The following is a 15,469-nucleotide window of genomic DNA, read 5'->3' as shown; positions in this document are numbered from 1 at the left end:
TTTTTTTAGGTTATTTAGATATATCTAAACAATATTGTATCTACCCAAACTAAAAATATTTTTGAAAAAAATTACGTTTTTGACCCCATTTTTCGATTTTTGGGCCCCATGAGGAGGCTGAAGGCAATTTGTTACGAATCTCAAATTTTTTCATGATTGTTTTCTCACTCATTGGCACCATTTCCCCACTACCCCGATAGAATTAAAAAAAAAAGTTTAAAAACGACCCACCCTATTTAACACCCCATGATGATTTTTAAGCAACTTTTAGGATTTTCTTATGACTACTTGGCAACTCTGATTTAACGTTATGTTATGTGAATTGTGAAACCAGAAATGACTCTTGTCAGTTGTCACTTGTGGTGGAAATAGTAAAGTAACTGAGTGATTTACTGCAAAGCGAAGTTAGGTTTACCTATTCTCAGATTGTCATCAAAAAGAATCTTAGCATCGTCTACACAAGAGAAAGTTGCTGATGTGTGTTGTTTTTTGAATTTCCATCTTTGTAATGGCAAAACCTAGCATATATCATGCTGTTGTAGTTCTATTTTTGGAATTTTTCGCCTTTGGTTTATTGACAATTCCTATGTTGGATGTAAGTTTTGTGTAGGTTTTGTTCAATTTAGAATTTGCTAGCTTGTATATAACATGTCATCAATGTAATCACTTCTAAATGATTTTTAGGTTGACGATTGCATTATTTAGATGTACCTGTACGCGAAATTTTTTTTCCCACGATATTTCTGTCTTATTTGCATATTTTGGTAAAAGTTTGTATTAAAACCGTGTGAATGCAACATTTTCTCGTTGGCACGGTTGGTTCAGTGGTTTCATCCTCTGCCTAGTGTTTATGAGAACAAGGGTTCAACGCCTGTCGAAGTCAAACTTTTTTTTTTCTTTAAATTAATTTTTGCGGTGCACAAAAGCTTTTCAAAAAGAGTAGGGTTAGGGAAAGCTTATATTTTATTAACATTGCAGAATTTCATTGGCAAATAGTTATTTCGCAATCTGAATCAACCAATCTCTCAAAACACTTTCTGAAAATCTTACTTTTAGAGTGACTAGAATCAATACCGTAAGACAGAAATCTTGTGGAAAAAAAACTTTTGCTACCGGTACGGTAGTTAATTTGTTTTTACAAAGTAGGCCTAGTCTTACCCAGGCAGCAAAATCTTTCGTTTTTACATTGATTCAATGTCTGCCGATTCAACATCCCATTGATTCAAAGTCGTCTTAAATCAATAATTAATTTTACTGTCTGGATTTAATCTATTGTCACAGGCTACAGTACCTTACTCTATGTTAACAAAGACACTGCATCTAATATGCTGATTGTTTATAAGTCAATTCTAAAAATATGATTATTGTGTAACCTTCATAACATACTGCAACTCCAATGCTTTGCAAGTAATGATTGCTTTAAAAAGCAATCATTTAATACCTAAAATTATTAATTTCTAAATTATAATTTATCACAAAAATTACGATACCATAAAAGATTATCTACGTTCATCTTCAATATATATATATAAGGGAGTATTTATTGTACAAGATTTTTTAGAGCTGGTGGACAAGTCTCCACCTTGGTCAAAAATGGCATGACGTCATACATTGAAATCAATCAAAAAATACTGAAGTGTGTGAATAGCCTTCATAACTTTACCTTTGCTTTGTTATTTTGTAGCCCTTTACCCTAAAGATAAGAGTTTAGGTTGAGAAAATAGCCAAGAAAAGGTGAAACAGTGAAGGCGTAAATCAGCTTTCACATATAGTTAAATGCTATTCTTACACTTCACCTTATATTTGTTGATTGATTACAATTTATGATGTCATAGTATTTAGAATTTTAGACCATGGCGGAAACTTGTACACCTTCTCTGATTTTTCTTGAAGGCTTTACCTGAATTCAATTTTAGCTTGCTATGATTTTTTTAGAGAATTTTTGTGCCATGAGGCATGTATACATATATTTTATATTTTACATTCAGTTTCAATAGAAGCTGCTAGAATTGGGATAGTTTTTTATTCATATCAATTGAACTACTGTAGGCTTTTATTGCAAATCTGCTCACTCTACTTTACCACAATAAAAACAAAAATGCTTAATTTATTTGTTGGCAGGTTTTAAAGGAAACTTTTCATGACCAAATGTTTCTAATCAATGGCTTGGTCAATGGAATCAAGGTAGGTATTTGTAAGTTTCCAACAAATGTATATATATTGAAAATAATCGAATATTAATGGGCCATCGTCATGTTATCTTAGGCCTATTCAGTTTTTAGACTTGTTTCTTTATTAGTCTGTTTTTCAACGTTGTTTATATTACTACTACTACTACTTTCGATAACTACACTTAAATAGTGAAAAATATGTGGCCGTTCATAACTTGTTTGGTTGGACCAAAATCGAGAGTAATGTCATTAAGGCTAATTGTTTGTACCAAGCTTGGCAACATGTAAACATATGCACAATTTGTAAAAGCACTTTTTCAACTCAAAAGTTCTTGAAAATACTAAAGTATCAAATTCTCTAGAAAGATGTTTAACAACAGAAGTTGCTCATTCCTTAAGCCAAAATATTACTTTGGGACAAATAACACACTTTTAAGAACGTAAAATATAGCCTGCTGCCTGTGCCATGCATAATTGCATATAGATTGTGACAAAAAGCAAAACTACCATAGATCTAGCTTAATATAGCTGAACAAGAAATAAATACTAATCTTTGAAAGCAGCTCTGATTGTTATATAATTTAGGCTCACCCATGGCTTCTTGATGTGTATGTAATGTGACACTTTTTTTTTAATATAACATACGGTATTATGATATGATATATATGATATGCTTAATTGATGCATTTAATGTTCTTTTCTAGGTATGCTTATTCAGTTTGGAGTTTGATAATCATTTCAGAATGTGGTACTTTCAGAAAAGATATCTGAAAAAGTTAAATATAGTCTATGAAGGAAATGTAAAATTTTTATTTGGCCATTAGAAAACCTGTTATTCCTACTCACTACTCAGTAATAACTACAATGATAGCATGTAACCTAACTTTGACCATGTTTTGTGTTTAGGGGTTGCTGTCATTTCTAAGCGCCCCTCTGCTCGGCGCTTTATCTGATGTGTGGGGAAGAAGATCTTTTCTTATTCTTACTGTATTTGTCACATGTGCCCCTATTCCATTTTTGTCATTAAGTCCTTGGTGAGCAGTGTAATCATGTTTTTAGGGCAGTGGAGTGCGAAAAAAACAAACAAACAACTTCAAGTAAAAAACTGTTAAGTCATGTCACAGATTTAGATTTTACTTTTTAGAGAAAAATATTGATGTAAATTCTTGAAAAACGATTAGGAATGCTACAGAAGTGCTGACGAATAATTGCATGTTACTGCTTAAACATATCAGTTGTTTTATTGCTGTTTGCGGAAGTATCGCTTGATTGTACATTACAACATGTTCTCAGTTAATTACAGACAATGCTCTGATGACACTGTGTTGTGTAGTGCAGCACTAAATAAACTCTCCTAATTTTAATAGAAATTGAAAACACTTGTAGGATTATATCACTCAATTGTAATGATCAATGCAACCGAATTAGCACATTACGTCATATTATACACATTCCCAACAATGGGACTCATTCACAACAAAACATTTCCTTGAGCAAATTGGTTAAACACATCAATTAGATAATCGTGTAAACAGTAAACACGTTTGGTAAATATAGTTTATCGATTGCGTTTGTGTTATTATTTTCTGTATATCAAGACGGAATCGTGCTTTAAACATCCCACTACCTTTTAATGCAGTGTCCACACTCCACAGCCCTGGTTTTATATGTTTTGTATTCCTCAGTATTTTTGAACTAAAATTAGATCTCAAAATATATTTTTGTTCTGTAGTAGTAGTCCAGTTTTAATCCGGTGATGTCCCCGTTATTGCGGCTAGCCAGATTCACCTTCAAGTGCTGCAATCGCCTTCACACCCTGCCTCCACATCGATCTGGTTAACGCGTCCTCTCTTGTCAAGCCCACCTTGCTGCTTTTCTCTTCAACTTGCATTTTCCACATTTTCTTGGGTCTTCCTTATTTCCTTCGTCCCTCCACTTGCAACTCCAGCGCTCTTCTCAAAACATCATCTTCATCCCTTTTCAAAACATGCCCATGCCACCTCGCTCCATTCACCTTCTCCATCTTATCAACAAATTTCAAATTTAGTATATTACCTTTTGAATTAACTACATACGTGCAGAGTTTCGTTCATCTTCACAATAAAAATATTTTTATTTGATATTTACTTAATGCGTATAAGCCGTATATCGCATCACATCTAAAGGGTAGTACAGTAATTTACATTAAAATGCAGGGTAAAACGCTTTGACATGACACTTACATCATTACTGTTTAAATGTGTTTTTATTCGTTATTCACCTTAATCATTTTGATAAATCATTTATATAAATATTTATTATTCACCTTGATCATATTTTTATTCCCAGGTGGTTCTTTGCCATGTTGTCACTTTCTGGAACTTGTTCAGTGACTTTTTCCATCATTTTTGCATATGTTGCTGACATCACTAATGAATCTCAACGAAGCTCTGCATATGGCATTGTAAGAGTAGTTTTTGAAAGAAAATGAAGTGAAGAGCAGGATATTTCAGCGCGGCCAATTTGACGGGAGGCAGTTAATCGCAGCCGACCTGTTGCTGGGACATCTCTCCGTTAGACTATTTGGCACAAAATATATTTATCCATTGAGTACATCTTGCGTTGTGCAGATAATTATGTTAACCAGTGTTGGATTTTTGCAATTTTTCAAAGATGTCCATACGGCATACGAAAAGTCGGCCGGGGTCGGTTGACCTGCGCTGTTAACCGCTGCAGAATGCCGTGTAACCAATAAAGTGTGTTGTGGTGTTTGTAGTAGCTATTTATAAACTTTATTACCAACAAAGTTTTTCATTCAAAAATCAGTATTTATTTTTACACCTAGCAAATTGATTTAGAGTTATAGGTTACAGATTAATATATTTCATGGCCACCTAAAGATATGGCCTGATTTGTCACAGTTTGCAGAAATTTCCAGGTTTTTCTAACTTTGGGCGAACGTTTAAATAAATTTTTCTAAAAAGTTGATTTTTACGTATTCTTTATTCTTTTCCCCAGATGACACAATAGGTTTTAACATCCTCACATGTTGAAAAACAAAGAAAATTTGATTTTGTAGATTTTAGTCAGACTGTTAATTTTCAACCTAACAGTCTGATTTTGCGTTTTTCAACTTACTTTTTCTCATTGGCTATTGCTTCCCCAAGGCAACAAAAAAGTTTTTTTGTCATTAAGAAACCTCAAAAAGTAAAAACATCTCACAAAATGTCAGTTAAGCACTAGCAGTAGCTGTAATCAAAATCTGCAAAATGTGACAAATCAGGCCGCATCTCCAGGTGGCCATGTATATTTAAAGTCGTATATTTAAATTACAAAAGACACCATTTGAGAGAACATACAATAAGTTTATAATCATTTCATTCTGGCATTGCCAACTTGACGCGACACTATTCACTGCAGATAAACTGTCACAGGTCATCTTAATGTAGGGTACTTTACAATTACTAGTTACGAAGCAGGGTTGAGAAAAACCCGTTTTTTTTTAAAAAAAGCCCAACCCGCATGTTTTTTTTTTAAAAAACCTGGGTTTTTTGGGTTTTATTTAAAAAAGATGCAAAAAAGGTAGATTCATGCTTATTTCACCTCAAATACTACTTTTTACCAATGAAGTGCCTTTCACTCATGGTACATGCTGGCATAACTCAATAAAATAATGCACTAAGGCTGTTTAACTATGAGGCCTTCTTGCATAAATGAGTTTTAGTGTAGTACAAATTGGCATTACTTGATTTTTGTGTACAGAAATATTCACTGTGTTTTCAATTTATCCTTGGAAATTTCCTTCACAATCACATCCTTAAGTCCTAATTTGAAGTTTGTTTTAAGTACTGGTTACAAGAGTAGGTGCTCACTGCCTTCCTACAATCCCTCCTCTGCCTCAACCATACTTGCAATTGTTTCTTGTTGTTTCTTGATTTATTGAGTTAGCGAGTTGGGATAAAAACCTGATTTTGTATAAACTTATAATGGCATTAACAACGATAACTTAAATCCGAAATCCGTGGTACACATTGGCATTTCTCTAGCTTGCTATTTCGATAATAATAATAATACATAGGCAAAATTGTGACCAGAAACAACGGCTCCTGGCACGCAGCAAAAAGCGACAATCAGCTGTGAAATCTCTTTGCAGCCAGGCAAGCCACATCACGCAGAACACAAAAACAACGCAAATTCAATGTCAACAAATTTCATCACAATTTCAATTCTAAACAAGAGGGCAATTGACCCGCCGGAACAAGTACCTTGTAGTACTTTGGTTCATTTTTTCAATTTTCTGATAAAAAGTGGACAAATATGATGCTCTGGGTTTTTTTATGAGGTTTTTTAAGTGGGCTTTTCAAAAAAAAACACCCAGGTTTTTTTGGGTTGGGTAAAATACCGACAACCCTGTTACGAAGGCACAAAAAGCCATGCCATTTTATTATTTTGGTGTTTCTTAAAAGCTTCCCTTTTATGACTTTATTAGTAACCTATACAAGTATACAATCGTTTTATCATCTCTCCATTGGCATCATGTCATAATCTTTGAACAGCCCCAACCTACTGTTCTTTATAAGAGTCACTGGCTTCTATCATGGGAAGCCAAATTGTTGAACGTATCGCCCATTGTATTAACACAATGCATCATAGCAGTATCGTGACGTCATTTTACTTTGAGTTGTTGGTCAGCTTATTTGTATGTTGATAGCTTCTAACTGTTTTGTTTAAAAAAAAATGGATAGCTTTTGCGTCACAAGAAGTGTCTATTATGTATTAAAAATTATTTTGATGACAATTCAACACTGATACATACAAGGACCATACACTGAAAAATATACACAGCATCTGTAAACACAAATACTTGCACAGGGCAAGATATGCTCAATAAATGCAGTACAACTCGCCCCAGATAGTTTAGTGGTCACATGTACCTGTGTAAGATGTCCTTGCGACAGGTTGGCGCAGTCAATAGTCTCACTCCAAGTTGGCTGGGCCAGATTGCCGTTGCCGTATCTCAAATAAGTTCACACCTCTCCTCCTCATCTGTCCATACAACTTTCATACTTGCTTGTTTTGTAGTTGCTATCATATTACAAGTTTTGTTATTAAAAAAATTATCCCCTTAAAAATACGAAATTTCTCCACAGTTGACAATCTCGTACAATACATTCCTTTCAACATTTTCTATTAAAATATTTGTGCTCCAAAATAGGAAATGTGAATTCTGTACAACTTGTACATATGTCATGCCAATGTCACAGCTCTTAACCTGTAGATTGTTTAGGCTTAGAAGTTTTTAATACTCTTCAGATGAATTGTTACATCATGCAATACTTGTATGGTTGCAGGTTTCAGCCACCTTTGCTGCAAGTCTTGTTACAAGTCCAGCAATTGGAAATTATTTGGCACAAACATTTGGAGTAGACGCTGTGGTTGCTTTAGCGACTGCAATTGCATCTTTTGATGTCTGCTTCATTCTAGTTTCTGTACCAGAATCCCTCCCAGAACAAGTTCGCCCTAAAACTTGGGGTTCTCCCATATCTTGTGATCAAGCCGACCCCTTTGCGGTAAGTCGGTCTGTTAATTCTTTGGTAAGTGCTTCAAAGTCCTTTTAGTTTCTTCACAGTTCTTTTTAGATTAAATCCTTTTTAAACAAACAACATTATAATTTGCTTGCTTGATTTTGCAAGTTGAAAGAAGAGATGGAACAGCCGACGAAATCCAAAAAAACCTAACTGCTCACCCAATTTTTTTTGCATATGAAGTAATTTCTCCAAGCTAAACCCTTTCTTGTTATGTTTAGGCACCTAATAAAGTCATTGTTTACAATATTAAATAGTGTTGCATAGTTGTAATGCCTGGTGATTTTATTTTGTGCGTTTTTTTCATGAATTAAAGCACAGTTAACTTGTAGCCGTGCGTACTTAATCTTGTTTGTTTTGAATACTTGGGAAAATTTTCACCGGTTAGGGGTGGTTAAAAACGTTTTATCACGTTTTTTTGTTGGTTTGCTGAGTCGGGTGTATTTGGGAAAAGCTGCAGACGACGATATATCACGCGGACGAATTATAACTTTTATTAAGGTTTGTTGCTGCATACATGTAACTTAAACACTTCCACTTTATTTTAGGCTTTAAGAAAAGTTGGCAAAAACAAGAAATTACTTTTGCTTTGTCTAACCGTGTTTCTATCCTATCTTCCCGAAGCCGGTCAATACGCTTTCGTTTTTCTATACGTGCAACAGGTAAAAGCCTTTTGATTGTATTGTATCATGAGTATTGTATCCATGACCTTAACTATAACTGAAGATGGCTATGATTGTACTTGTACCCCATTCACCGTATATTACATTGGCTACAAACATATCGGGTCTGCTACTATTCGGTGAGTCCGATTCGGTGAGTCCGATTCGGTGAGAGCCTTTTTCGGTGAGAGCCCTATTCGGTGAGTTTTTTTTTAAAATTATTGCGCGCCGTAGCCTAATTATCATTGCCGTTATAGGGTTAGGGGTTAAGGGTTAGGGGTTGGGGGATAGGGGTTGGGGGATAGGGGTTGGGGGTTGGGGGTTTTTGTGTTTTTTTTTGAGATTTTGTTTGAAAATTATCGGGTACCGTAGCCTAATTAAAACCCCTAACCCCAAACCCCCTAACCCAAAAACCCCTAACCCAAACCCCCAAACCCCAAAACCGCAAACCCCAACCCCCAAAAACCCCAACCCCAAAAACCCCCAACCGCAAACCCCAACCCCCAAAAACCCCAACCCCAAAAAACCCCAACCCCAAAAACCCCCAACCCCCTAACCCCAAAAACCCCCAACCCCAAAAACCCCCAACCCCCTAACCTCAAAAACCCCCAACCCCAAAAACCCCCAACCCCCTAACCCCTATCCCCTAACCCCTAACCTCTATCCCCTAACCCTATAACGGCAATGATAAAGAGGCTACGGCGCGCAATAATTTAAAAAAAAAAACTCACCGAATAGGGCTCTCACCGAAAAAGGCTCTCACCGAAAAAGGCTCTCACCGAATCGGACTCACCGAATCGGGCCATTCCGAACATAGCAATGATCGTTTCGCTTCTTACATGATATGCTTCTTGGAGTTGTTTGATCGGTTTATTTTTGTTTAATTTCATATCTAGCTGTCACAACATTGGTTACGATTGATTCTTCGAACCTTTATTCTCTGGCTTAGAATGAATCGATCGATGCGCCACGGTACAATAGTGTTGCTGGTAAGGCAGATGTGATAAAGCGCGAATCACAGTCGAGCTGAAAACCAAAACGAAAGTAAACAAAGTCACTGACCATCTGCTTGCAGAAAGGCACTGCATATTTTTGTATAACTGTGCTGCAGGGTTGTAGTGGGAGCTATCCGGGTGGGCTTAAGTTTTCACAAAAAAACTTGCCTTTTTTAAAAAAAGACATAGCGAGATCTATAAAAATAGTGTTGCCAGATGAGATATTGTGTTCCGATTTAAAATAAACTTCGAAGTTGTTCAAGAATTTACTTACATTTTATTTTTAATAGCTAATTAAATAAATACTGCAAAGTTTGGCTGTTTATCGAGGTTGTTATCTTTTCTAACATTAGTTTTGTTGCAACTATTGCTAGAAAAGAAAAAAAAGCACTAAGGAATAGGTTAAGTTCCAATCAAATTCTTGTTACATTTAACAGGATTTGCAACCAGCTACTCACCGCCTAGGAGCATGATTTCTCACATGAATGTACATCGCATAAATAGTCAAACAAATTCTGCAAAAAAAATTTGTCGACTCATGGCCACCTGTGGACTATATTTACGTGCTAAAACCCATTTTTGCCTATAAAACCCGTTTTTTTTTTACCAAAAGACCCGTTTTTGCCTATTAAAACTCGGGTGGGCTGGGTTTTATAAAAAAAAAACGGGTTCTTTACAACCCTGCTCTGCAGTAATTTAAAGGATTTTCGAGTATGATTAGTTGATCTCAGATGACAAAATTGAATGTCTAACTCAGTTAGTTGATAATGATTCAATACTATCTGGTGTAAGTAACGTATGTTTTGTTTTATATTAACTATTTTTGAATCGTCTTACTTTGCACATTGTAGTGCACAATATAATCGAGTCTTGCAATTTCATATTACGGTACACAAAAAGTTCTTTCGAACATATTGCCTTGCTCCAAAACTCTTCATAGTCTTCAATTTGACAGGTGATCGGTTTCACAAACGACATGGTTGTGTCGTATGTGGCTGTCGTCGGCATCCTGGCCATCCTGACTCAGACGGTTTTACTCGGTGCCTTGTCTCGAGCGTTTGGATACAAGACTGTTATCATTTTGGGACTTTTGTTTCAGCTTGGACAACTCTTGATTTACGCATTTTGCAAGCCCCATTGGTAAGCTTAAAATAATTTTATTTTGCGCAGTCAAGTGCATTTCATAGCTTGACTACAAATTGGGTTTGAAGTTGTCATTTTTGCCACAGAAACAAGTAGTGATTGAGAATGTAAAAAGAGGAAGACTTAAGAAAACGTGAAACGAAACACTGAAAGGCGATATAATATGATCAGGCGAAATTTAACTCTTGGTGATGCAAATACAGTACCGAGTAAAATACAAGCGTCACTGCAAAAAAAAACCTTACAACGCTGATAATTCGGGATGGATGTCCAGGCCCTGCCAGCAGAGGGAATGAACGCAGTCTACCTTTAAAACTAGGACACATATTGGTTGTCCAGTATTCCATCTCCTACAGCACATAACGTTTTAGGGCGATGTGGGTCGCTGGATGCTTAGCTGCTTTGTCAAGTATCAACTATCCATCGTTGAGTTCCTGGGTTTCTACTTTATCAAGTAAAGATCAGCAAGGTGGGTAGTGGTGGTTCAATATCAATTGTTGTGTCTTTTTATGACCATTTTGGTTTTAGATTTCACGTTGCAAGCAGTTGTGGAACTACCTTAGAACTATGCAAAGTATTAATGTGATCCTTAGAGGCAACCAACTCAGTAATAATTATAAGCTGTCCGAAGCAGTCAAAAGTACTATTGCATTGACATTCAAACGTGGTGTTAACAGCGTTGGACAATTGATTTTTCCACAAGAGCAAATCTTTTAAGTTGTGCACGAAGTGCAATGTCGTATTGACCAAGTATCCCGCCAGTAAATCAATTCCTATTTAATTTACATTGATTCAACCTCTCTAGACGTTGAACCGATGTAAAAAAATTGATTTGCAGTCAGGTATATGCCCTCTTTCAGGCGTCGTGCAAGGAGTCGTAACTGGTATCCGGGGTCTATGCAACGGTCTTGGCCCGGTTTTGTTCGGCCTAATCTTTTATGCTTTTCACGTTGAAATCTATGTGAGACATGATGCAAACACTGCTCTCGCCCCCAACACGTCATCAGTGACGTCAGCTTCGTCGAACGAAGTATGTGGTATTCTATTTAGACAATTAACGCTAAATTTAATTAGACTAGGCTTTTGTGTCTTTATTTTTAGTTAAGAATTTGAGCTATACCATGTAGTTTAGTCAATTAGTTGTTTATTGTTTTAATTAAACGAGCTCCCATTAAACTTTATGCAGTCCTCACCACCGTAAAATCACTAGCTTATACTTTAAAGAATATGTGTTTTTCTCAACACATCCTCCGTTTTTGGCCAACTCTTCTCACAAAAACTATATGCTATTATTATACATGTTAAAGCTTTGGTAGAGAGTTTGCTTTGTTGAACCATAGAGAAATAAAACATAGTAACTTTAGCGGGTTTAGCATACTTTATTTCACACAAAATATAACATAATTAAATAAAATAAACTCAAACGTTTTCGACACGTACGTGTGTCATCATCAGGAATTAAATCTGCAATACATAAAATGAAAAATCGTAAGATAAATTTGACTATGCACTGTAACTGTAACGACACTCTGGACTGAAAGCACAAACTGAACAAATGATTCGTTACAGTTACAGTGCATAGTCAAATTTATCTTACGATTTTTCATTTTATGTATTGCAGATTTAATTCCTGATGAGGACACACGTACGTGTCGAAAACGTTTGAGTTTATTTTATTTAATTATGTTATATTTTGTGTGAAATAAAGTATGCTAAACCCGCTAAAGTTACTATATTTTATTTCTCTGTTATACATGTACGTCACACAAATGACATGCACACTCTTTCAGACGATACTTCCCGGCCCACCATATCTTTTTGGTGCTGTTACCGTTCTGGTGGCCATTGCTACTACTTGTTTTATTCCGAAAAATTTCTCTCATATTTATCGTCCTTTGTCAACTAAAGACAAAGAATCATCTCCTGAAAGCATCAAGCATCCTTTGAATCACGTAAGATCGCGTGCTCCTCCTACGAAGGTGGATGCAGAGACGGTATCCGATTCTGACGACGAACCTCCTATGTGTAATTCTGAAGAAAGTCAGCTTTGATCATGATGATTTCTTTTTAGCGAAGGCACGGCTAGCTGTAGCAGGGTCGTGTGATAAAGTGATTCCTTCGTTAGTGTCTAGCGTTGGTCATGCAATAAAACGCAACGCTTGATTCTGTATGTTTTCCATCAGAGTTTTGTAATCTTTAAATTGCTGTTAGCATTTTTGTGAAGTGTCATGACTCTTAGTTTTGTATTGTGTTTGCTGCTAGTAGGCCTATTTAGTGTTTAAAGCACATGACTTGTCATATATTTATCTGTACTTAACCATTTTGTTTGTGCTCTATATTTTAGAATGTTTTCGGTCAATATAGGTCTCTGTGCGGATCCTTAATGTGTTTTTGTCACTCGATTCGTCAACACTTGTTACACAACTACAGCTGTATAGCTGAGGCGTTCCTTGTTTTCTCATACAAACTCTTGCTCAACATTACTAGCACACTATCGATTCCCGTTTCGACATCGTTGGTTGGTAGATTTTCATTGCACTAGTCTTTCAAAGACAATTTAGCGGAGCTTGTCCTCAAGCACCTGACTGAAGGCTTGCTGTCGTAAGTTCTTCGTGAAGGCATAACAGCGCCATAAAACCTTCAAACGTTAATTTTTGACGTTTAGCTTCCTAATCTTTTACTATTTCAATCGTTAACTTTGACAAGCTTATCATTCTCAAAGAAAACCTTTTTCGATTTCTTTTTTTCTAAACAAAACTTTTTATGTTTTTGAGTTTTTTTTTTGTGAAAACTAGTAACCACCTTCGTTTTGCTTATTAAATTTTTAGTTTTTTTTTTTCATTTGTCAACTAAGCGCGTACTCTGGACAGTAAAAATTGTGACAGATTGTGTCCAAAATAAAATTCAAAAATTTCGTTTCGTTTATTTCGACTCCGTTAAATCATTAACAAGGTCTCTATAGTGCCCTTATAGCAATTTTAACGTTCCCTAAAATGCATTGTTCATCCTTTACCAGAAACTTTGTTTCTTTGAATGCCGCATCCACTTAAGGGGAGATTGAATTTAAGTGAACTTTGTGTCACGTTACAAAAACTTTTATGTTCCTGATTTTTGAAAAAAGTACTGGTCAGTTTTTAGCCTTGCATGTTTCATTGTATTTACGTATCTGATGACGGGTCGACGTGGTACTGATAGCTTATTTAATTAGATCTTTCCTGTGGTTGACATCAGTTATCGACAAATATGTTGTCTTTTTTTTTTCAATTGTCACTGTGCTGACGAGAAAGTGCATAAAAGTTCAACTTGATCGGGTTTCGACGTCTGTGTTTTTTTTTGTACAACAAAGTCACTTTTTCCAGCAGAAGCTTCATCAGAAATTAAGGATCAGCTCTTCATCGAGCATGTCGTCACATGCATTGCATTTTCATAATTTGGCCTTGTGAAAAAGCACTGTGATCAAAGCAACTGGTTTCTTGAACTTTTGATATCCACCCCACCATCAACATGTTTAGACGTTTAGAAGCCTAATTTTGTAACTACAAAGTGGCTAGTTTCTGTTACTCATTGCTGTAACACTCTTCACTAAAACAAGATGTAACTTGCCTTTCAACAATCCTTTTTCCAAGTGATGTTTTGTTGATGTGTTTTCAACACTCCGTAGTCCATTTTGTTGTAGTTTAGTCGACAAAAATAAAACACATTTGCGAAAGGTGTGGATTTCGACACATAGGTCTTTACCGAAGTTGCGAGTTCTTGTGTGGGGATTTAGTGATATTTTCTCGTTTTTTAAGTACTGTATTTTGTTATCAGCAATTTTCTTTTGTATCCATGTACAGTACACGTGGTAAGTCATTATTTCCATGCTTACATGGGGACCAGCAAACGTTTTCCAAGGCTAAGTGGTGGCAATAAAAAGAATAGCGAGTGTAAACTGTAAACTTGAAATATCCCATCCAGCAAACCAATCTATCGTGCGTTGATACATCGTCTGCAGCGGAATGGCCCGTTTCGGTGAGTCCGATTCGGTGAGTCCGATTCGGTGAGTCTGATTCGGTGAGTCCGATCCCTTAACGGGGGATTTTTTCAATTTTTTTTTTTAATTATCGGGTACCGTAGCCTAATTATCATTGCCGTTTTAGGGTTAGGGGTTTGGAGTTAGGGTTAGGGGTTAGAGGTTAGGAACTCACCGAATCAGACTCACCGAATCGGACTCACCGAATCGGACTCACCGAATAGTAGCAGACCCGTCTGCAGACGTTCTGGCCTGATGTACTGATTCTTCTTGCGTTTGAGGCCGACGCAGGTCACATTGTTATATCCAGGTAGCAGCCAATGAATTGTGTGTTCATCGAGCGTTGTTAGGTCCGCATGTCTATTGTCTATCCTTGGGTCGGTATGCACTGGTATTTACTGGTTGAAATCGAAATACTAAGAATAAGTAAAAGTTAGTGGGTCATTTTCAAACTTACTCAATAATTATTGTTCTTTTATTTCTGTGGTGAGAATTTTCTTTGATGCATCCAAACCGTGTAATCAATGCTAAACACTTAAGCAGTCAATCATCCAAAGTACGCAAAATGTCAGTTCAATGCTGCTGATTTTTCATTGTGTGATTTAAATTCTATATTGTGTGACGTGTGAAATTCATCACAATTTTAATATCGCAGAAATTGTTTGGGTAGCCTATCAATTGTAGCCGAGACTACTTTAGATTTTAGTAGAAACTAACCTATATATTGCTTTAATACGGTATCAACTTGCAAATTACATTGAATGTAGCCTAAGGGAGCGTTCAAATATTACGTAACGCTGTTTTTCCGAATTTTTGACCCCCCCCCCCCATGTGACGCCAACGTAACGTTTTTGTCAACCCCCCTCCCCCACGTGACGCTTTTCCATTACAAAGCCCGTTTTGCCAGTTTATATCAAAATTA

At 36.2% G+C, this 15,469-nt stretch overlaps 1 protein-coding gene across 1 annotated transcript; it reads left to right on the top strand.

Annotated features, from left to right (window-relative positions):
- The first annotated feature begins 388 nt into the window (after positions 1–388).
- LOC145781895 (solute carrier family 71 member 1-like) lies at positions 389–14,454 on the top strand. The gene is made up of 10 exons (XM_082593581.1): positions 389–595; positions 2,122–2,184; positions 3,078–3,205; positions 4,500–4,614; positions 7,502–7,720; positions 8,284–8,397; positions 10,348–10,532; positions 10,907–11,004; positions 11,396–11,565; positions 12,326–14,454. The coding sequence occupies exons 1-10, from the start codon at positions 509–511 to the stop codon at positions 12,584–12,586; spliced, it is 1,440 nt and encodes a 479-aa protein (XP_082449707.1). The 5' UTR covers positions 389–508; the 3' UTR covers positions 12,587–14,454.
- The last annotated feature ends 1,015 nt before the right edge of the window (positions 14,455–15,469 follow it).

The sequence above is a fragment of the Aplidium turbinatum genome, chromosome 13 (genome assembly GCF_918807975.1).
Source record: "Aplidium turbinatum chromosome 13, kaAplTurb1.1, whole genome shotgun sequence".
NCBI lineage: Eukaryota > Metazoa > Chordata > Ascidiacea > Aplousobranchia > Polyclinidae > Aplidium > Aplidium turbinatum.
Note: the sequence above shows the minus strand (reverse complement) of the source record. Positions and strands in the feature narration are given on the sequence as shown.